We start from the raw sequence: 26,685 nt of genomic DNA, 5'->3' as shown, positions 1-26,685 counted from the left end.
ACAAGGAAACAACATCGGTCAGTGTTCGGCAGTGGTCTATGCATACCAGCAGCCTGACCGTTGTCAAGTGTTTTTGTAGGTGTCACATCCAAGGAGAGCTGAGGAGGACTCTGAAGGAGGATCATGAGTTAGTTTTTGCACCTCCCAAGCATAGGGGGCAGCATGGGAGAAAGCGCAAAAGTGCTTGTTTTAAAATGTAACAAGTGGGCGATGGAGGCTGGTATCAGGGGCCAATCAGAGGTGAGCATCGACAGCTCAGTCGTGAATGAGATGTGATAGGTAGGGTGAGGGTTGACTGTGAAGGGCCTCGCTGTGTCTTAGCACCTAAGGGTGAGAGAAACTGAGTACCTCATTTTTATACCCTTTTATCTCTGGCCATGGTCCGATGGGATCGTCTCTAAGTGAGGAGGGAGCTCCCTTCTTCCCGCTACACCATCCATTGGATGCTGTGCTCTTGGGTGCACATGTGAAGCTTGTCTCCTCTTAGCCCAGCCATAGCTGAGGCTCTGTGGGAAGCCATATCATGGACAGAATCACTCAAAGGGAGACCATAGGCAGAGCTGAAGCTCTTAAGGGACAGTCTGCACTTGCCACCTTTGCCATCTGGCTTCTCGCTTCTCAAATGTGATGAAAATCAGCTGACCCACAGCTTCCTGCTGCAAATGCAAATCGGTCAGACACCGAAACAGAGAGAGCACAACTTGAAGGCCGACCAACCAGCCTGTGGCAGAGTCTAGTCCCATCATGGGTACTAGTGGGTTCTGTTACCGGCAGGTTATATAGACATCTCGTTTCTTCTTTCTGCCCATTTCTCCTGCCTTTGTTCTTCCCCTCCCTCCTGCTGTTCCCCTTGTGCTGCCTTCCCCATTTCCTCTTCTCTCTCCTTCCCTCCATTTCTTCTATTTCCTCTCCTCTTTCACCCACTTCCTGTCCTCTTCTCTTCTCTCTGACTCAACACCAACAGTAGGGGGCCAAATGAAGAGCGTGGCCTACAGCAACTCCCTGAAATTAATAGCCATGGGTATTGTATATCCCCAGACTTAAAATCTACGGGTTTATTTTGTTTAGAAAATGCAAACCCTTTCTATGTGAAGGAGACCTGCTATTTGGGGTCTCAGAATGTCCTACGATACCTGTTAAGATAAGGAATCTCTTACGATATCTTGAGCTGATCTTTCTTTTTTTTTTTTTTTTAATTCTTAAAGTTTTAGTGTGTTAAGAGTGATGCTGCAAAAGAGTTGGTGCAGGAATGAAAGGGAATCCGTGGGTAGCCGCGTCCTTAGAGAGAGCTACAGCCTAGATCATAAAGAGCCTTGGCCAAAAATCCATTTGAGGAACTCCGAGTGCCTCACTTTTCTGTGCACGTGGGGCCTTATTAAATGTTCATGGCTGCTGAAACAGCAAAGCTCATTGTATCCAATTATCCCTGATCTGCATTGCCCTTCTTTATTCGCAAGACTGTACTACATTCCTGTTCCCCTGGCTTGCCCCCCCACCACTGATATTCTCAAAGCTCGGCCTCTCCTTTCCATTCTGTCATGTGTGGACAGTTCGGATTAGTCTGAAAACACTCTGGCAGGAAGTGTAAATCCCCACTTCTCAGGGAAAATTCTCCCCTTCTCCATTGTGCCATACGCACAGATGGGAGAGTCCAGAGACGGACCCGCTGTGCTGGTGTCGGGTGTGCAGGAGGGGCAGGCCGGTGCTTTAGGAAAAGAGAGAGAGGAGCTATCAAACCCAAATGGGGAGGGGCGTAGCAAAGCCTTGGTTCCTTCCCTGAAGGGCTTAATGGACCTGGAGGTGCCAGGAAGTTGAGACAAAAGCTCCCGACTAACAAGTGAAGAATCACTGCAGCCGCTGAACAGAAATCTTGTCTCCATTAGCTCCCTTGCTCCGTGGAGCTGCGACATTGGCACTTTGACTTCACCACCATCTTTACAGAGTCAGAGTGTGTCAGTAGGCAGGTGCTACATAGGCAAGTTTTACTTGCCAGAGGGAGTGGTATCTATGACAGTGACAGGTGAATTTGGATGGCCCTCTGTTTAGCCCTCTAGTTAGTGCATTGCTAGATGTCTCTAAGTGCCCCTCTGGCCCAGGCAAGCAGAATTTTCTGGGAGCTGAAGGTGACCCTTCTCTGTCTGTGATCATCTCCAGGCACATCCTCATGTCCTTACTTTGCTTTTACACGGTCCTTTCCCAAGTCAGACTCCTTCAGTAAGGGTTCACCACTCTGTGGTAGGGTGACCAGATGTCCTGATTTTATAGGGACAGTCCCGATTTTTGGGTCTCTTTCTTATATAGGCTCCTATTACCCCCCACCCCCGTCCTGATTTTTCACACTTGCTGTCTGGTCACCCTACTCTGTGGGTAAACTGCAACCTCTACCTCAGGGCATGGTGAGAGAACTGTACAGGGACAAGTTGGGGGGCAACAATTGGGTGCATATTTAGACTTGTTCTTTACTACCCCGACTTCTGGCTTCCCACTCCAGCACCTGAGTTGTTTGCATGCTACTGAGATGAATGAAATGGCTTCTGAGCTACCAAAGTGCTTACCAGCAAAGGAGATAGCATGATGCCAACTCCTGGATCTTCATGTTATAGCTAAGAAAATAATTGTATCCTGGATCATTGCAGGCAAAACTGCAGAAGCTGTACATGTTAATCTCGTGCGTTTCCTCTGGCATTTGCCTTACAACCAGCACTTCATTCCAATGTGATTGTTTTGACAGCAAAATTTTTGGGACGGAGCAAAGTGTCAGTAGGAAAGAAGCGTCCTTCTGATGTGCTAAATTATTCATTGACAAGAAGAAAAATAATGCTAGCTAGTGGCAGGATGTAAAAGTGGCATTTACACTGCGTTGCTCAAAGCAAACCTGTTGCTCCTTAGAAATGAGCATGGTAAAGAAAATTCAGGAATTGTTTCAGGTCTCTTTGCTATGTAACTATCAGAGCTAACCTGCTATAAGCATAAACCCATCCAGCAAAAGTCTCCCTCTCTCTTCCTCCCCTTCCTCTTTCTCATTTGCTCTCTCCTGTTTAACCTCTTCATTGGCACCATCTTGGCTTTTTCGAAGTAGTGTTTTTGGACATGAATTAATGAAGCAATAGCATCCTCTGGAAAAGGCATTATCAAGAATTATGGACCAGTTTGGCCATGTAATGGCCCTGAACTAACGCCATATTGCCAAACCAGGTTTTAAACCCATAATCCAGATAATGACCTGTCTAGAGAATTTTGTGGCTATTATATACGTGTGATGAGCCAAGAGTTGCTTTTTACTGGGGCATAAAATTCTCTGAATGTTTTATTTAACTTTACTGCACTGTGCTGTATGTGTCCAGTCATGTATCTCTGCCTTCCCTCTCCAGTTTGCCTTTCTCATATGAATGCCATTGTTCTTTGTGATGAAGTTGGTCTGCAGAGAGGCTTCGGGTTTATAATTGCTAAAGGGGTGCAGGGTGGCGCTTTCATTTCAGCAAATTCTTTTTCTAGCCAGTCCTCTGCTCTCAGTGACCCTTGTGAGTTAAGCCATTGTCCATATATCTTTTTTGTTTCATGGTGTTCTTTTTCTATTTCCCCTTTGGCTGGGGTCACATGAATTCCAAATCTAATGTTGTAGCGCTGAAGTCTTAGGGATTCACATCAAAATGCCAGCCTGTTCCTAACTAATCAGAACCAGGCTTTTAAAACCACAAAACATGGGTCATTTGCACACATAACTTCCACCGGAAATTGAGGCCCCTGGGTGTGCAAATTTTGTATACGTACGCTTTCAAAAATCTCGTTCCCGGTGCATGAGCTGTTGAGCTGCAGAAAGACAAAGATAAATTTACAACAGAATGGTGATGGGATTGCAGAATAGTCCAGGAAAATCAATAGCAATTTGGCACGTGTAGCAAAATATTGCCTCTTCATAGAAGAGGATGAAAGTCAGTGTTCGATGTCAGTGCATTACTATAGCACATGTTATGGTGTCAGTAACAAAGGATCAAAGGTCTCCTAGGTAAGAACTCAGAAGAGCAGCAAAAAAATTGTTGCATTCAGTTCTATTTACGATGCAGTACTTTCAGATAACACCTCTGGTGCACGGTGCAGAGGGGAGAAAGCTCAGGCAACAGAGCTAGACGCACAGGGACTGGGGGATATGCCACAAGCTCCTTATGGATGGTGTAACTGCTGTGTTGATCTGAATTGCCAGCATCCAGGAGGATTCCTGGCCAAATCAGATTCCAATTACTATGCAGTCCCTTGTCACTCTCTCTAAAGTAACTAGAGCACATTCTAGCCCTTTACTTACCATAAATGTAGGGAGACTGGATTCTGACCTCATGCCCAGGGCTGGCTCCAGGCACCAGCCCAGCAAGCAGGTGCTTGGGGCGGCCAAGGGGAAGGGGCGGCACGTCGGGCTCTTCGGCGGCAATTCGGCGGCGGGTCCTTCGGTCCCTCTCAGAGGGAGGGACCTGCCGCCAAATTGCTGCCGAAGAAGAAAGCAGCGTGGTGGAGCTGATCGCAATCGCGGCTTTTTTTTTTTTTCCGCCGCTTGGGGCGGCAAAAACCCTGGAGCCGGTCCTGCTCATGCCAGCTTTATTCTAGTTTAATTACGTTGACTTCAGTAGAGTTGCATCAGATTTGGATTCATGGAAGTAAGAGCAGAATTGGGCCAACTGCACAGAAGAGATGGATCTCTCCTTCCAACTGTATATAAGTCACGTGGAACGATCAGCCAGTTCAGTGCATAGGGATGTGACCCACTTGGCTTCCCGAACAGTCAGCCATCCCCATAACAGATGGGCTAGCAAAGTTAACTTAGGCCCTGTCTATGCTGGGATTTTTGCACCAGGATAGTTATTGCAATCTGAGCATGTTGGTGCAACCCCCCGTGGAGATGCATTGTGCAGGGCTTGCATGGCTGAGTTTTACCCTGTTAACTTACCAGGACCAGGACGAGTCACACTAGTGCAGCTCATCTGCATTAGGACTTTGCACTGGTGTAACTACACCGATATCGTTACACTGGTGTTATTTGCCCTTGTCTAGACGAGCCTTCAGGTGGCCATGTCACTGATGGGAAAGGGCCTCTTTACATTCATTATTGCCTGCCAGCCGTATAGTCACCTGCAGTCATATCATTAACGTTCCTAGGTTCACGGAGCGCTGAGTTTTTGTGTCCGCCGCCCTCCATGCAGTTATTTTAGAAGGCAATGCTTTCGACTCCTATGCAGAGAAAGAGATCAATGTCAGAAAGAATAGACTGGAGTCCCCACGGATCCTTGTATCTGTGGAGGCACTGAACTAGAACACGTGCTAGTGTGGAGCCCTAAAGAAACCCCAGCTTAAAAGCGGAGGAATTTCTATTTGAACCTTGGAGGTTTTATTTTATTGTATTGTATTTTATTTTTGTGCTCCTTTTTCTTATACGCATGTGACCTGCAAGCCTAGCAGCCTTGCAAAGACAGACAAGCAATGAATCATTTATGATCGTTTTTGCTCTCTATTCATTAAGGGATTCCTTGCTATTATTCTGTGTCTTAATTGTGCTGCCATCCCTGCCATCAGAAAGTCCGGGAGGGGTGAGCGCAAAAACATCTGTGACTGGAAAACAAAGCCTCTTTTGACGTCCTGTGCTTGCAGGAAAGATCAAAGGGAATGCAGTCGCTTTTTCCTCCTTCTGATCGCATATTGATAAACTTTATCTTGTCTGACTGCAGCTTTCAGTTCTGTGCAAATCCTTCTAAACTAGATGGCATCTGTTAGCCCTGTTAGCCCTTGAGGTTGGTTCCATAATCACCAGTGTCTCTGCCACCTTCCCTTTGATACCTACCTCGCTATGAGAGTAGGCACACATCCTGGTACACTCCCTGCCGTCTTTCAAGGCGCCAGAATGAGGCAGTTGAACCTGCAGTAGGGAAATGTGCCTCTGTGTAATGCTCTCTGAGGTAATTATAACAGCCAGGGGTATATTGGGAAGCAGTTGTAACTTTAATACGGCAATATTTTATCATGATGCGGGTACACAGAGCCTTTCTTTCTTCTTTTCACAAGGGTCCGACTTGGTGGTAATTTTCTTACAGCCACATTTGTTTGAGATGTTAAAGGACAGGAAGCAAAGAACAAGGAGGAGGAGAAACTACGCTGCCGGTAGAATTCATTGGAGCTGGAAAAGCCTTTCCAAACCAGCTCAGCAAGTGACTTATTAGTGGCTAATTAATTGACCGCTGGAGGGTGCACACTTGCTAGTTGGCAAACCCCTCCTTGTAAAGTGCCTGTTGTTTTGGAAAGTGGGCCTTGTTCTCCCTTAACCCCCCTGCCCTGTGCTGCCTTCCAGAATCTCACTGCCTGCTCATGCCTCAGTTTGGTCCCAGCCGAGAACGCTACAGTAATGCACGGAAAATGCCCCAGTCCTGGGTGCCAAGAGGCCTTCTTGACATTCCTCTGTGTGATGTGTGTTTGCAGCATGATTGGAGCCATGGCGCAGACGCCGTCAGTTATCATACTCATCAGGTAAGAGCCGTGCTGAGGATCTGATGAGTTGCTTGGCTCTCGATCCATCGCTTCTTTCAACAGGCTGCCGCAGATTAATTGAAAACTGAAGGGCTCCTCCCCTGGGTCTAGGTCGAGGGGGACCGTTGTTGCCCACGGCCCCTGGGCATGTGGGGAGGATGGACTCCCGGCGCTGAGTGCTTCTGACTACCATTGGAGTTGACAGGAGCCGCAGACGCTCAGCACATCTTGGGATTTGACCTGCTTGGAGTGGGAGGGCACTACAAAATGACCCACCCTTATACTTTCAGCTGCACTGAATTCAGCCTGAGAGTGCCCTTTGGCTTCAATGGGGGCTCAGGCCCTCTGAAAACCAGGCCCCTTATTATGTGCGCATCTCCCATGTAGGCCCCTGAAAGAAGCAGCCAGAGTTTCAGAACTCAGCATCCCAAGTAGGGTGACCAGACAGCAAATGTGAAAAATCGGGAGGGGGGGGGTGGTAATAGGAGCCTATATAAGAAAAAGACCCCAAAATCGGGACTGTCCCTATACATCGGGACATCTGGTCACCCTAATCCCAAGTGCAGTGGCAGTTGCTGGATGCTGTGCTTGCATCAGTCTCTTTGTCTCTGCAGGTCTCTGTTAGGCTCAGGCTGAGCCGCTCAGCACAACCACATTCATTGCTGGGGTAGCGCCACTTACTTCAGTGTCTAAGACTGACCTGGGGAAAGAATAAGGGAATTGATTCTGTGCAGCTCAAGGGGCAAGGAGGGCTGTGAATCTGCTAAGGAGGGGTCCATGCAGATATGCTGCAAAGGAAAAGGTCAGACCTTGTTCTCCCCATCCGTCTAGAAACCGTGAAGTGGAAAGGAAATCAGGAAAGTTCCGCTTCTGTTAAGGCTAAAATCAGTCAGGTGGCAGGATCGCAACTGCGTGACACCTGCAAGCAGTGGTTTCATGAGGCTTTTTTAGAGATAGCCTAGAGATCCTAGGAGGCTGCAAAAACAAACCGAAAAAGGACTACGGATGGATTTATGAGCTGGTGTAGGACAATGCGCACGCATCACCTGAAGCAAAAACTCTCATGCTGGCCCAAATGCTGACATCAGTGGGAATTAGAGATGCTCAGTATCTCTGGATTTGGCCAAACATGCACACAAAGACAAAATCATCATCTCCAACTGAATTACTGTGTGCTATTTCCATACACAGACCTTCCAGGCAGCTACACACACACACACATCTATCTGCCCCCTGAGATGCATACCTAACTTTGCCTTTATTCAGAATCACTGCATCCATCCAGGCCATTGCTTACAGCCTATTCTAATCACAGGTGCAATAAGCAGATCCATTCTGCGGCCTGGAAAATGCCAATAAAATTCAATCAATAGGGTCTGTGTTAGAAACACTTTTCAGTGGATCTCAGGCAGATCTCTTATGCGAGGGCATGTCTCCCTGCAGAGTATAGAATGAGATATTCCACCTACTAGTTCATTTCTCTCCTGGCATCTACAGTAGCTAAACGGAAATCGAATTTTCAGCCATCAATATTGTGGCAAAGGTAATTTGAGGCTTGAAGGGTTCTTTGTTGAGAGAAATTATCAGCACTTGTAGGATCCTGAATAGAGTCTTCTTAATGTGCATTTTCAAATTAGACAAGCCAGTGGCCAGGTAGGAAAGAGAACACAAGAGAAAACAGGAAATGTTAGAAAACTTCAGTTCACAACCCTTTGAAATTGACAATTTACAGCACTGAAAGTCAAATCTTAACTATATTCCCACCAGAACCACCAATATCTATCATAAATGCACAGAAGAAGAGGCAGTGAAGGGCCAAGCATCACCTGGTGTTCTGGACACTCCACAGGTTTGAATCAACTGATTCCACAAACCACTCTCACTTGGTATGAGGGCCCCAGATGTTACTGGTGATGAGTTTGAATTGGGATTCCCAGTTCTCCCAAATCAGCCAAAATGAAGCCCACCCCGGCTGACCTGGTTGCAATTGTGCCGAACGCAGCTGAGCAGCGAAGTGTCTTCTCCTGGCCCAGCCAGCAGGAGCATATTCAGAGGATTCACCAGGATATCTGGCTCTTTCCACACCCTGGAGTCTAGTTTAAATGTCCACACTGTAATCTCAGGCACTGAAGTTTTCAACACAGCCTGGAACCAGATAACTAAGGAGACATGAAGTTATGGGAGATAACTTCATGTCATTTCGGGATGTCCTAACAGTGCTGTGATCAGAGATATAAAGGATGTTTTTGGGACTCTCTGGTATTATTATTGTTGTTATTTATCCATCACCCAAAGGTGTGGTAGGTGCTACACAGACATAAATTAAGACAAGTCACACCCTGAAGAGTTTACACCCTTCGAGCTCAATCCACTACCTATTAGATTCAATGGAAAAATTCACACTAACTTCAGTGGGAGTTAGATAAGATCCTAAATATACAAAAACAGGTGAAAGAAAAGGAGGAACATTAATGCTGGTTGATAAGTATGTTTCACACACAAAAAATTAGAAAAAAAATTCCCTCTTCAAATTTTTCAATTACAAATCAAAAACTGACAATTTTTCATTTTTTTTAACTGAAAAAATGTCAAACAAAGAATTAAAAATCCATTTTTTATTTTAAAAGTTTCAACTGAAAAACTTTAGCCACTTCTAAAACAACCCCAAAAAAACAAAACACAACAACCTATGTAAGAAAACTGACTGAGGTTATGTTTGGTAATCCTCTATTCTTCACTTTTTCCCTCCCTTTCACAGGACCTCCTTTGAGCCAGGCCATTAACCACTGGAACGCCTTTGCAAGCGTTGAGGTGGATTTTTCATCACTTGAAGTCTTTTTAAATCAAGACTGGATGTCTTTCAAAACGCTATTCCCCTCCATTGCACATGTACAGCGGGCACCCATTTCAAGCACAGGTGTCTCTAACAGAGACCACGCAGGGGATTAATAGATGCAGGGACCTGACACTTTTAAGTTTCCTTTCAACACAGACCCCTTTCATCAGGGGTTCATTGCCCTGCTTCCCTGAACCGTTATGCACTGTGGAACATGAAGTGCTGAATAAGAGAATGCATGTTCATAATCAAATTAATCCCTGGTAAAATTCCAATGACTTCAGTGGGTTTATACCACTGGCATGACTTTAGCCTATAGCAGGGGTAGGCAACCTATGGCACGCGTGCCAAAGGTGGCACGCGAGCTGATTTTCAGTGGCACTTACACAGCCTGGGTCCTGGCCACCAGTCCGGGGGGCGCTGCATTTTAATTTAATTTTAAATGAAGCTTCTTAAATGTTTTAAAAACCTTATTTACTTTACATACAACAATAGTTTAGTTATATAATATAGACTTATAGAAAGAGACCTTCTAAAAATGTTAAAATGTATGACTGGCATGAGAAACCTTAACTTAGAGTGAATAAATGAAGACTCGGCACACCGCTTCTGAAAGGTTGCCGACCCCTGGCCTATAGCGTCATACGAATTATGTGAATAGGAAGTTAATTCTTGTTCTTAAGGTGTCTTCAAAGATTAATGCCAGCCAGATAGAGTGGGTTACATTCAAAGTGAAGGGCCATGATTAGCCTGGCCTATTATCTTCCCAATTTAAAACTAATCAGAAACTAATCTCACTTTCACAAACATCACCCTCTATGGGCAGGTCGGTGTATCAACCTTTGCTGATCTGGCTGATTTAATAGCTAGACCTGGGAATGACAAGTTGGTCATTTGTCCTCTCTGCTATTTCACTCACATTCCCCCCACCCCATCTCACACACAATTAAGTTATAATAAAAAGGATTTTGTTGGTTTATATCCTGCTGATTCAAAGCATCTGAGGCCTGAAACCTAATACAGGGATTCTATAAATGATAATTTACTGGGATGGGATTTGCATTTTTTTCCCTTCCAATGACAAGATTAGTTCCCATTATTAACAACGCAGCTAAATTCCAGAACCCATCATGTGGCAGCAGTTGCAATTATTTTTCAGGCTTCAGGCAGTTGGACCAAGGGGGAAGAAAAAGAAAAGAAGCCCGTTAATGATTTTCTGAAGGGGTGACAGTGGCGTCCTGATTGACAGCAAAGCACAGCGATGGGGTTTGTTAATTAAAGCAGTATGATGACAATCAATTTCTCTCTCTCTCCCTTTCTCCTCTGTACAGAACAGTGAGCCCTGAACTTAAATCTTATGCTTTGGGGGTGCTTTTCCTGCTGCTCCGTTTGCTAGGTACGTGCAGTGATTTTTTTCTTTCTTCCCCCGCGCCCTAAAAATGAACAGAATGTTTATATGTGCATCAAGGTGTGAGTGTCCATTGATTCCCCCCTTTGGATGTTGAATGCCTGTTCAATGCCGTCATTTATCAGTGGGGTCTGAACCCAGGAGATCCAAGCCCTTTCTCTGCAGTGCGGATGGAAAGGCCTCCAAGGGTCATGGCACATGCCTCTCCTGCCATTTCAGTCACGCTCATGTTGGAAATCGTGGTGTTGAGTGAGAAACCCTCCCTCCCAACTAGTTAATTCTCCACAGTCATTATTAACATGTCAGCAGCTTGTGAAATTACTTCTTTATTGTGCTTCTGACTTACAGGGATAAACAATTTCACACCACTTTGAGGATAGGAGCTTTGTTACTCCAATGGGTGGCAGCTGAGTCCTCCTGGTCTCTGGGGGAGGAAAACAAAAGGAAAAAAAAACAGGCTGAACCTTAATGCTGTCTCCTGGCTTAATCTCCCATTAAAATACATTTGGTCAAACGGTTGGCTCAATGTATGTCTCTTCATGCCTGAATAAGAGAGAAAACGTTATCTGTAATTGTTTTTTCCCTTGTAACGGGATGACTGTAGGGGAGCGGGCTTAAAGGCACAGCCCCTGTTTCTCAGAACTTTGGACCAAATTCTGTCTGATCCATTGCTCTGGGTTCGGTCTCACTGATGTGTTCTGTTGGTATTCTACTCGTGGGTTTCTGCTGATTCAGTGGGACAGATTTCACTCTCGCCCAGTGGGAGCTGAATAGTCCCTTATTCTATGAGTGCTCCCAGTGATTTCACTGAGCAAGGTACAAATCAATGAGAATTAGAATCTGGCTCAAAGTTAGGTTTTTTCAGTGTTGATCCATCCACTGTGTGGTTGTAGTAGAAGGATTTTACCCCATACTATGACAGTGTGGTATAGACGCAAGTGCCACTATTCCAATGAAGCCCTTCAGGATTTGGCTACTCGTTTCTTCGCTACTAGGTGATTATTTACTTGTGCAGTTCATTGGCCTTCACAAAGGTAGCCTGTTTTCTTTCACAGAGCAGGGTTGAAAACCCTACAGTCCCATGTATCCCACTGAATGGTCTCTGAGTGCAAGGTCCTTATTTTGCATCAGAATTCTGGTGCCAAGTTTTTCTCCAGGAGCCAGTGAAATGCATGAGCATAAAGGCCCAATCCAGCTTCCACTGACGTCAATGGGAATCTTTCAGCACTGGTCAAAGGTCTGAAATGCACTCCCTCATCGAAAGCTAAATGCTTTGCTCAGAAAAGAAGAAAACACCACAAGCCTTTGGTGGCTGATCCAAATCCCACGGAAATCACTGGGAGTCTTCTGGTTGACTTGCTTGGACTTTGGATCAGGCCCTTAACACACGGTGTTTCCTTTTGCTGTCCATACTGCTTTAGGTTCTTGTCCTGTTCTCAGCTCTTGCAGGTTGAATATGGAACCTGGCAGTTAAGCAAGGGAGGGAAGATGTTTTTTGATTTTGCATTCCAAATGTAAATGTATTTGCGATGGTAGTTACTAATTTTGTATTATTGTAGCTTATTATTGTTGTTGTTTGAGAAGTCTGTATGTATAATTCTGTGAGGGCTAGGTTCTGCTACCAGTACTTGGGATAAGATAGAATCATTGAATATCAGGGTTGGAAGGGATCTCAGGAGGTCCTCTAGTCCAACCACCTGCTCAAAGCAGGACCAATCCCCAGACAGATTTTTGCCCCAGCTCCCTAAATGGCCCTCTCAAGAATTGAACTCACAACACTGCGTTTAGCAGGCCAATGCTCAAACCACTGAGCTATCCCTCCACCCTTACTCCTACATTAGTTGCATCTTACTCTTCCATTAGTCCCCTTGACACTGCAGTAACTCTTTTTTGTAGCAAAACACATGCAGCCTTATCATAGCAGAATCCCTGTGGAATACGATAATACATCCAGGAGGATATCAACTATGGGACTACACAAAGGATAAGGTACTACTCAGTGTGAGTGAAGGTATCCAAAACTCACCCTTAATAATTTGAGGTTTGAGGCTAGATTGATTTTTAAAAGCTTTTTGAGTTCACCTTTAAGCTTAGACTTAAAAAGCGACCAATAATAGCTTCTTCTTGAACCAAAGGAGAGTATTAAATATCTGAGGTACGAGACCCGGAGGTGCAATCTGAGTTAATAGATTTTAGTAAGACAGAGGATGCTTCTTTAAACAGCTCTGCAGTTTCTGAACTAAAATATATATAGCAGCAATTTGTGCAACACTTTGTAATAAGAAGTAAAGCATGATTGAATCTCTTTAATATTCACTGTAATAACATGAAACATGACTGAATTCTCCTGATATCCTGCTGGATGTATTCTCTTATTCCATAGGAATTCTGGTATGATAGAGCAGCATATTAATGTCTTGGTATAAAAGTGTTACCTTGGTTTCTTAGAAAAGAAACTAAAACAGTTCCGGTGGAGCCCCAATGGTATTGAGAGCTGCAGCTACTATATAAGAGGCTCTGATATGGAGATTCTTTTCCAAATACCATCTCACTTCTTCACCTATGCTGTCATTGAAAGGACCTGAATCCAAAGTGCACATCTAAATACCCCAGTAGCAGGGGAAGTTCAGATCTGGATTGGAACTTTGCATCTCAAGCTTATCTAAAGGTGAAAAAACATTTGCAAATGGCACAAGTCAGACACGTCTGGTAATTCCATCCTGATTGCATTGGCCACTGTCAGCTTTAACTATGCACGTCTGAAATGGCAAATAGATTGACGCATGACAATACGATCCTGGACATTTCCCTTCCCAGATGGTGTTTGCAGTTTGTCCCCAAAACATGCAGCTCAAGTGCAATATCTGGCTACCAATGGAGTTTCTGATATTTTAGTTTTAAATCCAGCCTCCTAGCGTCGCTCAGGGTGACACACTGAAAGTGCCAGGTGTGCCCATCGAGCCGGGCTTTGGAGGCCACAAAGCCTGCAGCCATAGACCTCCCTTAATTCCAAAGCACTCTAAACGTCAAGTCTAGTCTCACTTGTTGGAAGTCTCTAGCTCTTGTCCTTGTGGAGATAGCCCTGAAAAGGTCATCAACGCAAACTGGTTGCTAGGGTTGAAAGTCTTTCACAGCTGTTTTTCCTAAGGATCTCGGTTTATTCACAGCTTCCATGTACCTCAGGTTTGACTCTTGGGACCAATGAAACAGATCCCAAGAGCTTACGGGTGTTCAGATCAGAGTCTTTTGTTCAAGCCAACATCTAGTTTTTACTCTTATTATGGCACTCTAGAGCGATTTCAGCACTGGGATGTAAATTGGATTCCATTCTGCCTTGCGTATCATCAATACCATCTGTTAGCTTGGTTCTAGAGACACCCCAGCCAAATTTTCAGATCCCAGGTTGAGTTTGCGGTTGCCCACACCTATTTAAAATGAAAATCACCTTGTAACTTGAAATCGACCCAGCTTCATCTGGAAAGCATTGAGAAAACAAATAGCGAGCTGTGCGGTGTCATTTCTCAGGGCATTACCACACTTTACATCTGAAGGGAATATCTTTTTGTGAGCCAGTTATCTATTTTTATTTACTGTTTTATATCCCTGGTGTTAATAACTGGTTAAAGGAAGTATTGAAAGCTGACATAGCCTGATAACTTCTGCATTTATTAGCCGATGTGAAAGATCAGACAAAAATCTGCAGAGTTCTAGTCATTAACAGAGTGAAGTAAAGAGGTTTCACATCCCAGAGGCAAAGGAGAAGGCAACCAATGTATTTGTATTCCTGCCATATATTGTCATACAGCAAAGAAATGGCATTCATGTCAAGCTAAGGAGCAGTGTCTCATTTAAGCCAAAAAATCCAAGGTTAATGATGAAACTTGATCTTTAATTCATCTCTCTGCCAGATAGTGCAGCCCATATGTCTCTCTGTCTAGATATGTATTTCTAGAGTTCCAGTCACCTCAGTATCTGGAAATGGGGTGGTATTGGCCAAATTCCAATAGGAGAAATTATGTTCTGCCTACCTAAAATTAGCTCTGTGGTTTTATTGGAGATGATATTCTTCTTCACTTCCTGTCCTAAACCCTAGCAGTGATGTTATTAACTAGTTTTAAATAAATGTTGTTTTCCACCCCCAAAAATATCTTAGAGATGAGTGAAATGATTCCTACTACATAGAGCATCCAGAACTTTCTTTTGATTGTTAAGGGCTCGGTATTTAGGTGCACACAAATGCCAATTTATGTGCTCGAAGGTGGGATTTAGATCTCCTCTTTTGGTGCCCACTGTTTGTAAAGCACTTGTGGATCTTGTCAGAATGAAAGATATTTATGTATTTGATGAAATAAGACTGGAGACCCCTGCGTTATCCAAGCAGAAAGGGGAAATCAAAGATTGTATTGCTGTGTGGGTTTAATGAGACTTCGGGCGTTGCTTTAAGGTCGTGGCCCTGTTATAAGTCACTCGCAGCGGAGTTCAGCTGAGAAATTTGCCCTTAACTGCAGTGATTCAAAGAGCGAGTTCTGCTGCGGTATTTCACTTTGTGGGATAATGACAGAATCACTTTCTTTCAGGTCCATTCCCCTGCACTTATTAGAGATCATTCTCCCTCTTCCTTAGATCCTGGATCTGGACGCCCACAAAACTTGGGGAAAGTTCAGATCTGGATCTGAACTCCACGGCTAATTTCAGGCTTTGTAATGGACTTCAGCAAAACCCTAGATGCGAACACAATGAACGTTTTGATCAGGATCTAGAGCCAAGTTTCATAGCTTAGGCCCCTCTCTGCTTCTTTATGAAACTCTGTGATCAGCCTTAATAGGCTGTGTTCAAACAGCAAATCAGAAGTGTAAGGACAAACTACTTAAAACTGAGTTGTGATGTTTGTGGGATAGTGAGCGATCACCTCCATAACCTTTGAACCCAGGCCAGTTCTTCAGGGGATCATGTGGGGTGACAGTCCCCACCAGATGTGTTTAGTTTGCCTAGGAATTAGAGATCCTGAGAGAACCACAAGATTTGTTGGTGTCCATCAGCCTTCATAAAAAATCCCCTTTTCACTCACTATGGCTGAGTCCTGTCCCTTTACCCCAAGGGTCACTACAGCGTGATATGTCTCTTTTATTTTGACAGGTTTTATCCCACCACCCTTGATCTTTGGGGCTGGAATTGACTCAACATGTCTGTTCTGGAGCACGTTTTGTGGCGAGCAAGGAGCCTGCGTATTGTATGACAATGTCGTCTATAGATACCTGTATGTTAGCATTGCTATAGCCCTGAAATCTTTTGCATTCATCTTATACACAACCACCTGGCAGTGCTTGAGGAAAAACTATAAAAGATACATCAAGAACCACGAAGGCGGACTCAGCACTAGTGAATTCTTTGCCTCCACTCTCACCCTAGACAATCTGGGGCGGGACTCTGTGCCCCAAAACCAGTCACAGAGGACAAAATTTATCTATAACCTTGAAGATCACGAATGGTGTGAAAACATGGAGTCTGTTTTATAGTGACTAAGGATGGATGAACTCTATATTAATAATATATGGGTCCTTTTTAATTAAAAGAGAGAGAGAAAATAAAATTAAAAAAAACAGGAAACTTTTGTCCTTTTCTCAAAAGCCAGAGCCAAGGATTCAGAATAACAAAATCTTTAAATGGGATCATTTTTGAAATCCTGTTGGAGTGCTGGAGAGAACACAAAACCACTTCGGCTGGGTACCAGCCCCTGTGATGATGGTACAATCTTCCAGGATAGAATCACCTGCCAGGGCTTTGGGAGCTGCAAACCCAGGGTTTTGTGGGAGACCTCATCAGATGGACATTCTTGGGCACCTGGTGAGAAGAAACAAGCAAATAACGGCAATTCCAGAATAAGCGTTCGTGACACTGCATGCCATTAGGGATCGGTGCAGCCCTGTCACCTCTGCAATATGGGCTAAAGAGTTAGCCAGTCTGGGTGCTGCTCAAATCCAATGCACTCTCTCAATGATGTCAAAGAGAGAACAGTGCTAGAGTTATTAAACTACTTACACTCTGTCACCAGCCATGATTCCATGTTAGATACTTTGAATGCTGCCGTATACCCTCTAGCCAGCACACATTGATGGTCAAAGGCTCCATTGTCCTTCCAGCAGATCTCAGATTTCGGTTCTCTGTGAATGGCTGTGCTCAGATCTTTAAAACCCAGTAAAGTTCAAGTCATTTGCTTACACTTGCCAAATGTTCTGTCTTTTTTTTTTAAACTCCAAACATTTGCCTGTATAATCCTTTTAAGATTTTTTTAAACTCCTTTCAAATCTATATTAACCCTTAAATCACCAACAGTGTTCTATAGGGGGAATTTATTATACCAATTGCATTTTTTTTTCAGTTTCTTTTCAGTATGCCACAAAATCATGTGAGGGATTCAGCTAATCCAGTGCATTTTTTTTTTAGTCTTTATGCCTTCGTTCTGATGCACTGTCAAACCAATGAGGACATGCATTATTAAAAAGAGATTAAAAGAGAGAGTGAATGCTCTGTGTCTCTATAAAAATAATTATCAATTGGAGAATTCTAGTATGATATAATAATTTACAGATTATTTTTTCATATGACATATGACTTGGTGAATACATAGATGGACAGACCATTTGTTTATGTACTCACCAATTTTTAAATATATATTATTTGCAGTCGAAGGTCAGGTGGGAGTGTTCCTTAAAATTTGTGTGTGTGTGTGTGTGTGTGTGTGTGTGTGTGTGTGTGTGTGTGTGTGTGTGTGTGTGTGTGTGTGTGTGTGTGTGTGAGAGAGAGAGAGAGAGAGAGAGAGAGAGAGAATACTGAACCCAGTCCTGCAACCCTTACTCAGACAATTTCTAGTCCCATTAATTTCAAGGAGACCACTCATGTGAGGATACGGTGCAGGATCTGACTTACTATGGGCCAAATGTTGCCCTTAGAGTTGCATTCAGGGCTCCCATAAAGGGGCAGAATTTTCAAAAGTACCCAATCTTGGCCATTACTCACTTGGACCAGAGTTAGGGCAATACTGAGCACTTTTGAAAATCACGCCCAAATCGTATAGGAGACGCCCCCATGGATCCTGGGGAAGAACTGGCATTATCTTTTGAATTAGAGTCTTGTCCAATGCCCTTTGAAATCAAGGGGCGGGCGGTCTTTCTATAGACTTCAGTGGACATTGGATCGGACGTTTCCTATATAATCTTTTTCCAGGGCATTCCTACTGTTAAGCAATAAAAAGTGGCTGTGTTTAATGAATTTTCGCCAAGCATAACTGAAACCAGCCATGTTTCCAATGGAGTAAATGTCAGTAGCATTTTAAGGGTTAGCATTGTTAATTCAAAACCTTGGGTTTTTGGTTTGCCTTTTAAAGCTGTTGCGAACCTGCAAACATTTAGAAGCATAACCTGTCACAGGACGTAGCTCCCATGGATCCCAGGTGTGGGTGAGCTTCCCAGAGTCATGTTCATTGCTGGCAATGGACACACCAAAATCCTCATCATGGAACAGTGAGGTTAACTTGCCACTCGTGTTCAGTACCATTTTAGCAGACCTTGCTCTAATCGAGACAGTTAAAAGCTGGCAGCATAAGACCGCTTCCAGCTGACTTACTTTACTGGCGTGTTTTGTAATTTATGCACTGCATTAATTGTTCAGCAACAGTAAGGGCAAAGAACCCAGTATATCAAATAAACTGCACTGTGCCAAATACTCAACCAATATTGTAACTATCTATGTTTTTATTCTTGGCTTGGAGCCTTGTACAGAATCATTTGGTAAGGAGAGGAGTGGGAGGGTGGAAAAGGAGCATTATGCAGTGTCATTTGTATCTATTGGGTGGTAAATGATGCTTTTAAGCCACAATATTTAGATCAGTTTATTATATCCTGTCTGCTAAAATAGAGATACTGCATCCATAAGCCAGTGAATTAAACAAAGGGACAGGTTGCATAACTGTCTCATAAAATATGTATAATTGTCAAGTATAAGCCTTTGAAATCTTTCTGTACAGTTTTCCTTATTTTGAAAATTTATTGCTTATAGAATGCCGCCTTTTTCAGATGCTAGCTCAGAGTTTTATACTACGCACGCATCACAAACAACATGTCTCAATGCCTGATTTCTTGAAAATCTATAAACCCTTTTGCCGTTTGGATTTTTTTTTTCTCTAGAAATCCAGGGTGAATGAGAATAATATGCGGGCATGACGCAAAACAAACTGAAAGGCGTCCTAGAGCTGTGGTTTGTCAGTAATTGAATGTACAATCAAAAGCCCATCTGACCAGTGTTACGGAAAACAAGATTGCAAAGCACGAACTGTCGCTTCACTTGTTTGTTTGGGGGATTTTTTTTATTTTAATCTTAATCTGATTTCTTGGTTGTGTATGGGAAGCTCAGCCTGAGCTGGGTTGTTTTATTACTTTTGTACCTAATTATTTTGTATCTTGTGAAATCGTGATTTTCTGTTTCTTTCTTTTGATAACATTGCTTTTGAAAAGCTCTTTTTTTAGGAAGCATCAGATCCCAGTATCATCAAGGGCTTTATTCATAGAGTTTTGGTGCTGTCACAGGGGACAGAGGTGTATCCATGCATGTAAAACAAAACATGAAACCAAATTCTCAGAGTGCCCCAGCTTTTTCTTTGCTTTGCTGATTTCAAAGTCCCAAGCCAGTTTTGCATGTTCCCTACTTTTAATTGTACAGTCGGGGTGAATAATCTCAACTCAGCCTCCTACACCCCAAAAATGGGTGCCACATAGCTTTAGGGGGTACTTAACTTCCTTTTTCAAGAATAACTTAACCATGCAGGAAATGGAATTGGAAAGATTCTCTTCCTGAGAGGACAAAGCAGAGGCAAGCCCCAAGTTCTGAAGCTCAGATCCTACATTCCCCCAGGTTCAGGGCCTTTGGATTCAGGTTTTTTGTTGAGGTCTATTTCAGATTCAACAGTGCCCCCAAACCCTGTGCTTTGCTGGTGACAGCCTTCTCAGGAGATATTTTGGGAAATGCAGCATGCCATTTGGAGCCTGAGTCTCTTCTCACTCTCACAGATGTAAACCAGGAGTGGCTCCAATGAAATTGGTGTAGGGGGGATCCCAGTGTGAAAGTGGTACAAGTGAGAGCAGAATCAGGCCATTAGTACTTTGCACTTTGGGCTCTTTAAACGACGTGGTGCATTTTGAGACCATCCCTTTATACTTGTGGAAATCATCTCTCAAAGTTCCTGCCCCACCTATTTGCTTCTCACCAGAGCAAAGACATTCTCGGGACGAGGAGACATCTTTCCATTCAAATTCCCGGCCTACCTTCCCCAGGGCTTTGGTTGCACAATGACATGATGGGGATTTTAAATTCTCTTGAATTACCAAGCCAAACCTGCCCACTTCCCCCTGTTCAATACTCTCTGGAGAACCCATGCATTCGAGGCATCAAATCTCAGCTCTCACACTACCGTTATCCTGTCTGAGCAGGATATGAGCCTTATGGGCGAGAGAAGGAATTCACTCCCAGTGAGTTGAACTAGCAATGCTTAAAAATGAAATGATGGGGTGAGAAGACATTTGAAGAGGGATTTAAGAATATCCAAATAGCTAGGGCATGTAAAAAAAATCTTTTAAGAAAATCTTTAGATAATCTTTATATTCTCCCTTCAAAATGCAGTATGTCATCCCCAGTTATTTTTCATTAACTAAAGGGATGCTAAGGGCTGTGCATCTTACCCACACCTTTCTGCATCAGCCAACTGTGCTTTCTCCCAGGGTGCACAGTGTCTTGGGAGGGAAAGCAGACTCAATTTAGCAATCAGTAGTCTCATTCCACAACAGACCCAGAGGCAACTTCAAGGCTACCAACACTGCGAGTTGTGAAACTTTACCAGGAGCCAGAGTTGCTGCTGCTGTTCAAGAATATTTCTCACAGCTGGACATGTTGGGCTCAGCGCTTCCCTGTGATTCAGATGATCTAGATGCGTTATTTGTTTTGTTTTTGTCAAAGGGAGTGGGAAAAATTGGTGTTAAAAGTTCTTAGGCATAAACCTCAGAGAACTGAAACTTTTTTTTTTTTTTTGGTTCTTTGTTCAGAGAGGTTTCCAAACAAATTCCCACTCTGCCTTTAAAGCCAGCTACCCACATATATTCCTCCCTAATGTCACATGAGCCATCTTTAGAGATATAAGGCTTCTAAATCACACACACACATTCTCGCTCTTTAGCTGTGATTAATGTGTGCAAAGTTCACACCATTTCTTTGTGCCTGGGGCCCTGGAAAAGCACCTCCTAAGTATAAGCAAGAAAGGTCATGATTCTGAGCTGCTTTGACCTTTAAGAGAGTAAGAGAGAACTGGCAAAGGCCCCTGCGCTCTTCTCCTTGTCTAAAGCAAAGTTCACTTGCTCCCATGTTACCTACTCTTGTCATGACTCACCATTCCATTGAGCGGGGTTCCAATCCTGGAAGGTTGTGGCACTCTCAGTTTTCTGTGACTTGGCAGTTTCAGTCCCCTGCGGCATGTCCTTGCTTAGAGATAGCCAAAATACACTTATTGTAAACGAGCATGCAGACTGAAGGGAAGAGGGCCAGTGATTGTTACTTGGTATAAGCCCAGCTTGGTGTGATCTTATGATGGATCTAGAAGGGAAGAAATGACAATGAGAGGGCATTGTGGCTGGGTTTTTAAAGGTCCCTAAGAGAATTAGGCACCCAACTTCAGCTGGCCTTCAATGGGATGTGGGCATCTAACTGTCTTAGCCCCATTTCAAAGCCTCAGCCTTTAGGCATCTTTTCCAGGCTGTCCACTGGGCTCTTTCACCAGCCTGAATTTCACACCAGTAATTTTGCAAAGGACTGTTAAAGTTCCTTTGCCTAGGTGGTGCCTTTCCCCCCACTTAATGATGCCAAATGCAAATAATGAAATTCAGTCCTATCAAGACAATAATCTCTATTCAAAGACATTAACACTGTCATTTACATTGGCTTGAGAGACCAGAACATCTCATTTGGTTTCGGCCCATCAGCTACACTAAAAACATGACCCATTTTTTCTTGCTTTTACACATTAAATCTGTCATTCCTTATAAGCTGTAAATGACATTTTTCCATTATTCCACTGACTTTTCCAGCAAATGCAAGTCTTAACTCAATTGCTTCACTAGAACATACTCTCTAGACGGTTTTTAGATATTGGGTATTTTTCTTTTAACTCGTGTTGCCTAGTAAAATCTTTGGCTCTGATCTTGTTCCCCGAATTCAGTGGGGCAGAGGCAAGTAATTATGAGCAAAATAGTCATGTTCTTTTCCTTGGAATGAGTAAAAATATATATTATCATTGTGTTTAAAGAAAAGAGAGAAAATTATGAACAAAAGCTGCCAATTGTCAAGTGGGCGGGAGCAGACAGTCACAGTCTGATGTGAGGAGTCCCCATAAAAAAGGAAAATACTAGTTATATTCCAACAATTTCAAGTGCAACCATTTTTAGAGCGATTCTCCATGAAGTGGATGCCACCGCTGGCAATAAGCAATAAGAAACACGACAGGAAAAGCTGGGCAAATACTTTATTAGCAGAATTTCCATTTCCAACCCCCCTTTGTGAATTGTCAGTGAATAGCTTTAAAACTTCTCTAATTTATTTGCCAAAAATTTCTGCATATAATCCTTCGCCTGTAGATTGATTGTGAACCACTTGTTAAGAATATTTGATACTTGGCCTGGCTTGGTTAATTTTGATTGGCCATATAAGTCAGGCAGGATGTTTCTGTTTCCAAACCAGATGAATGTAATTTTAGAATCAGGTTTTTGGTGCATCTATTCATGATTAGGAGTCCAGGGTCAGATCCTTCGCTGGTATAAATGAGCATAGCTCTATTGAAATTAGGACAATTAATACCAGCTGAGGATCTAACTCTAAAAATTCACTGTTCAGGTACATGAATAGCTGTTTAAATTTCTCAGGTTCTGGGAACATTTCTGCCAGTTAGTCCCTTCATTAGAATAATCACAGAGAACAACCACAAAAGGATCATGAACACTGGCAAAGCAAACTGGTACCAAAAGTTAAGTATTTGTGGAAATTTGTTTGCATTGTTTGTACAGCTATACTATCAGGCACAATAGACTCGTAGAAGTCAGCATCGTGAAAGGCCTAACATGTCATAGGCCATCTACCTAACCAGGTTGTCAATCATCAGGACAACAAAGAGTTATCTTTCCTCTGCCCAAACTTTTTTGCCCTTCAAAATGTTTATCCTTCCTACAGAGTAGTCTCACACAAACATTGATGCATTTACCGTTGTCAACCCACATCTCAGTGTTGTCTTTTGGGGTCCTCGTGACTCTTGCTAACACAAACTCGAATAAAGATGCAACCCTTCTCCCCCAGTCCGTGACGCCTTCTGCCAGACCTGAACGCTCTAAGGCATCTGGTGGCTCCCTGACATTTCCACTTGCTGAAGAGTTCTAGCCATTGTGTCTTATTCCTTAGTGCATGAAAGCAGTTCCCATCATCCACACCTGGAAAGCATCTGTCCTAGATCAGAGCTCAACAGGGAAGTCCAGTGGCCCTGGGACAAGATCACTTTTGCTTGAAAATGCTATATCTTGTTTCTCTTTGGTGCAATGCCCAACTGGCTGGGGGAGAAGAACTGTGACCTTTTTAAACCCATAGTGCCTACCATTGAAATGGAATGCTGTGTTGTTTTGCATTGTATTATACGTGATTACCATGTAAATAAAGTATCAGAAATTTGGTGTTCATTAGATTTTTGATGCAACCCACAACAACAATATTTCTTCCTCTGCTATATGGGTTTAAAAACCATTCCAGACCTGGGAATGTTAGTTGCTGTGTAAGCTAGAAATGCATCAAAGGCATTCAATGGGAAAGCAATGTTATTGGGGATCTGATTTCTCTTTCATTGTTTTATTTATGCAGGGGGTTAATGGTGGGGAAAGTTTGCCAGGCCAGTGTGACCTCATTACTCTCCTCATCCCCTGAGATCTTTCAGTTGTAGTTCCAGCTGAATAGAGTGGGAGCGTTAAGCTCAGAGGGGTTGGGAAACAAGCTTCCCTGATCCGACTCAGGCAGCTAGTCCCTCCGGGGCTGTAGCAAACTTTGCAGGCTTTTAAGCAAATGGGAACTTTAGAGACTTTTATTCCCGGCCTCCATTCTCTCCTCCTTATCTTTTGCTCCGTAAAACTAAAGGGCACAAAGTGCCAGTGTGTTAAGGTGCAGAAGACCTGCCACCTGCCCCAGTCAGCATCATGTTTGCCCTTCTAGAGAACTTCCAAATCCTGACAGAATCTTGTTTTAATTTTTTTCCCATTCTTAGAAAGTTCATGTCTTCCCTGGTAAAACTTTGATGCCACTGCTCTTGGGTATGAGACCTTCCTTGAATGATATCCCCAAGTGCATGAGATCTTCTATTGGCTAAAAATGGCTAAAATCATTCTGGGGTGTGTTATCAGGAGTGTCATATGTAAGCCAGGGAGCTAATTGTCCTGCTCTACTCGACACTGGTGAGGCCTCAGCTGGAGTACTGTGTCTGGTTCTTGGTGCCACACTTTAGGAAAGATGTTGACAAATTGGAGAGAGTCCAGAGGAGAACAACACAAATGATAAACAGTTTAGAAAACCTGACCTCTGAGGAAAGGTTAAATAAACTGGGCATGTTTGGTCTTGAGAAAAGAAGACCACGGGGCGATTTGATAAGTTTTAAAATATGTTAAGGGCTGTTATTAAGAGGATGGTGATCAACTGTACTCTGTGTTCACTGGATGTATGGGCTTAATCTGCACCAAGGAAGATTTAGGGTAGATATTAGGAAAAGCTTTCTAACTATCAGGGTTGTTAAGCTCTGGAATAGGCTGCTAAGGGAGGTTTTGGAATTCCCATCATTGGAGACTTTTAAGAAAAAGTTGGACAAACGCCTATCAGGGATGGTCTAGGTTTACTTGGTCCTGCCTCCGCACAGGGAGCTGGACTGGATGACCTCTCGAGATTCCTTCCAGCCCTACATTTCTATGATTCTGTCAGACAAGTGCTAGCCATGCCCATGAGACACTTCCACGTGTAGGTCATCCTGTTGAACATGCAAGACGATCCCACCTAGGTTGCTTTGCCTGTGCCTATGAAACTCTTCCACAGAGGTCGCCCTGCTGCACATACAAGATGGCTGAATGGAGGTTACTGTGCTTATGAACACGCAAGCCTTCCACATACTTCTCTCTGCCCACTTAGAACCCTCTGTATATGCCACCCTGCCTTTGCGTGCAAGAACGTCTCGGCATAGGCTGATGCCACATCCGTTTCCAAGAGGTCATATCACAAGTGACCTGCAGCTTCCTGCACTGGAACCTTGATGAGCTGATCTGCCCCCACCTTGGGCTGTATGTTAATCCATGGCTATTGTGCCAGAGGGGAGGGATTCTTTTAAAAATTCATTGAAATGTGCTGTCTGGACTACTCCTGATTTTGAGGGCTTTTTAGCAGCACTTCTGAAATAAATCCCCACCTGGTTTGGAAAAGGAAATATTTCACTGTACGATTGATTTGGGAGGTGCGGGGGGAGGGGGAGAGAGAAGAAAGAAAAAGAAACGACATGCTCGGTATATTTTGAGTACTGCGTTCTGTATTTTTGCAGCTTCTATTTTCGAGATGAGCCGTTTAGAAATGTGTGATGTGAAATACATACTGTAAGTTTGCTGTAAATTATATTAAAAACACTATTTTCATTCTTCTTCTGCCTCACTGGGTGATCTCCTTGGCATTCCTCTTATTTGGTTCTTGGCTAGCTGGGCTGTCAGGGTACCTCTGCCAGAGAGCTCCCAGCCCCAGCAACGGAGCTTTTAAGGTCTTAGATATTTCTATGTTAACTCCCACTGAATCACCCATCTCTCTCTCACACACACACACGTGTGCACACATGCAGCACCTTCTCCCCCTCCCCCCTCCACACACACCAGAGTTACAAGTGGGTGGGAGTCCAGGTCCATTTGAAGGGTCATGGGGAAAGAGGAGGGGTCTGGAATGTCCTGAGGAGGGATTGGGCAGAGGTGTATTGGAGGGACACAAGGAAGATTGTAGCAAGGGCCTATTGAAAGGAGGAAGAGGCAGTTGGGTTCTAGTGGAAGGTTTTATGGAGGAAGGGAACTGGGGCCTACTGGAAGTTTGCAGGAAGAGTGAACTAGAGTTTACTGGAGTGGGATGGAGAGTGAGGAGGTTCACAGGTGGTGGGAGATGGTCATTTAAGGGGTCTGGGGGGGGGGCAAGATTGCTGGCTCAGCTAATTAAACTATCTCAATTATTCAGCTTTTCATTCATGTCAGTTCAGCTAATGAGAAGCGAAGTCTTTCCTCATGCTAGAAACAAATCAAAGTGATGACATGGGCTGAGCCCTGCAAAGCATCATGGGAGAGTCACACTGGATCCCTCAGGTATTCTTCCTCTAACTTCTGCGCAGTGCATCTCTTTTCATTTCCAGCAAGGGGTCTTTCCTGAGAGAGGGGAAGGAAGGTAAGTTTGGTCCAATTGCCCCTGGGGGCTCAAGTTAATGGGGCTGGGGAGCCAGGAGGGTGACTCCACACTTGTACCATTTATTGTTGTCTAGTGAACTAGGCAATTCCTTCCTTGTTATTAGACACTGTGGGAGCTGCGTCATGGAGCCAAGCAATGCTACACAAACTAAGACAGGATGTGGTGTGAGACGCTTATATCCCATTAGTGACAAAGAGTGAATGGTAACAGCTAGGGATGGGCAAACATTTGGCATCAATTCTTAGCCAATGAAAAATGCCTGTTTAAACATTAAGACACTGTTTGTGTAAAAAAATCTAAATTTTCTAGTTTTTGACAAAACGATGCAAATAAGAAATGTTCATTTTAGTTCATCTGCAATGGAATTATTGTTTTTAAGTGGTTTGGTTTTGTTTCTCTT

At 43.6% G+C, this 26,685-nt stretch overlaps 1 protein-coding gene across 6 annotated transcripts in view; it reads left to right on the top strand.

Moving 5' to 3' along the window:
- SLCO3A1 (solute carrier organic anion transporter family member 3A1) overlaps positions 1 to 25,488 on the top strand; it is a 219,635-nt gene extending 194,147 nt beyond the window's left edge. For 4 of the 6 annotated variants that reach the window (XM_065559265.1, XM_065559264.1, XM_008165450.4 and 1 more), the window contains exons 8-10: positions 6,329 to 6,504; positions 10,672 to 10,736; positions 15,885 to 25,488. In XM_065559265.1, the coding sequence (XP_065415337.1) occupies positions 6,329 to 6,504; positions 10,672 to 10,736; positions 15,885 to 16,264 (621 nt within the window). In that variant the 3' untranslated portion in view covers positions 16,265 to 25,488. Of the gene's footprint in view, positions 1 to 6,328; positions 6,505 to 8,271; positions 9,235 to 9,262; positions 9,316 to 10,671; positions 10,737 to 15,884 lie in introns of those variants that run through there. The other 2 variants (XR_006175978.2, XM_065559267.1) reach the window with 2 other exon arrangements.
- Positions 25,489 to 26,685: the final 1,197 nt, after the last annotated feature.

This window comes from Chrysemys picta, chromosome 10, assembly GCF_011386835.1.
Source record: "Chrysemys picta bellii isolate R12L10 chromosome 10, ASM1138683v2, whole genome shotgun sequence".
Taxonomy (NCBI): domain Eukaryota; kingdom Metazoa; phylum Chordata; order Testudines; family Emydidae; genus Chrysemys; species Chrysemys picta.
Note: the sequence above shows the minus strand (reverse complement) of the source record. Positions and strands in the feature narration are given on the sequence as shown.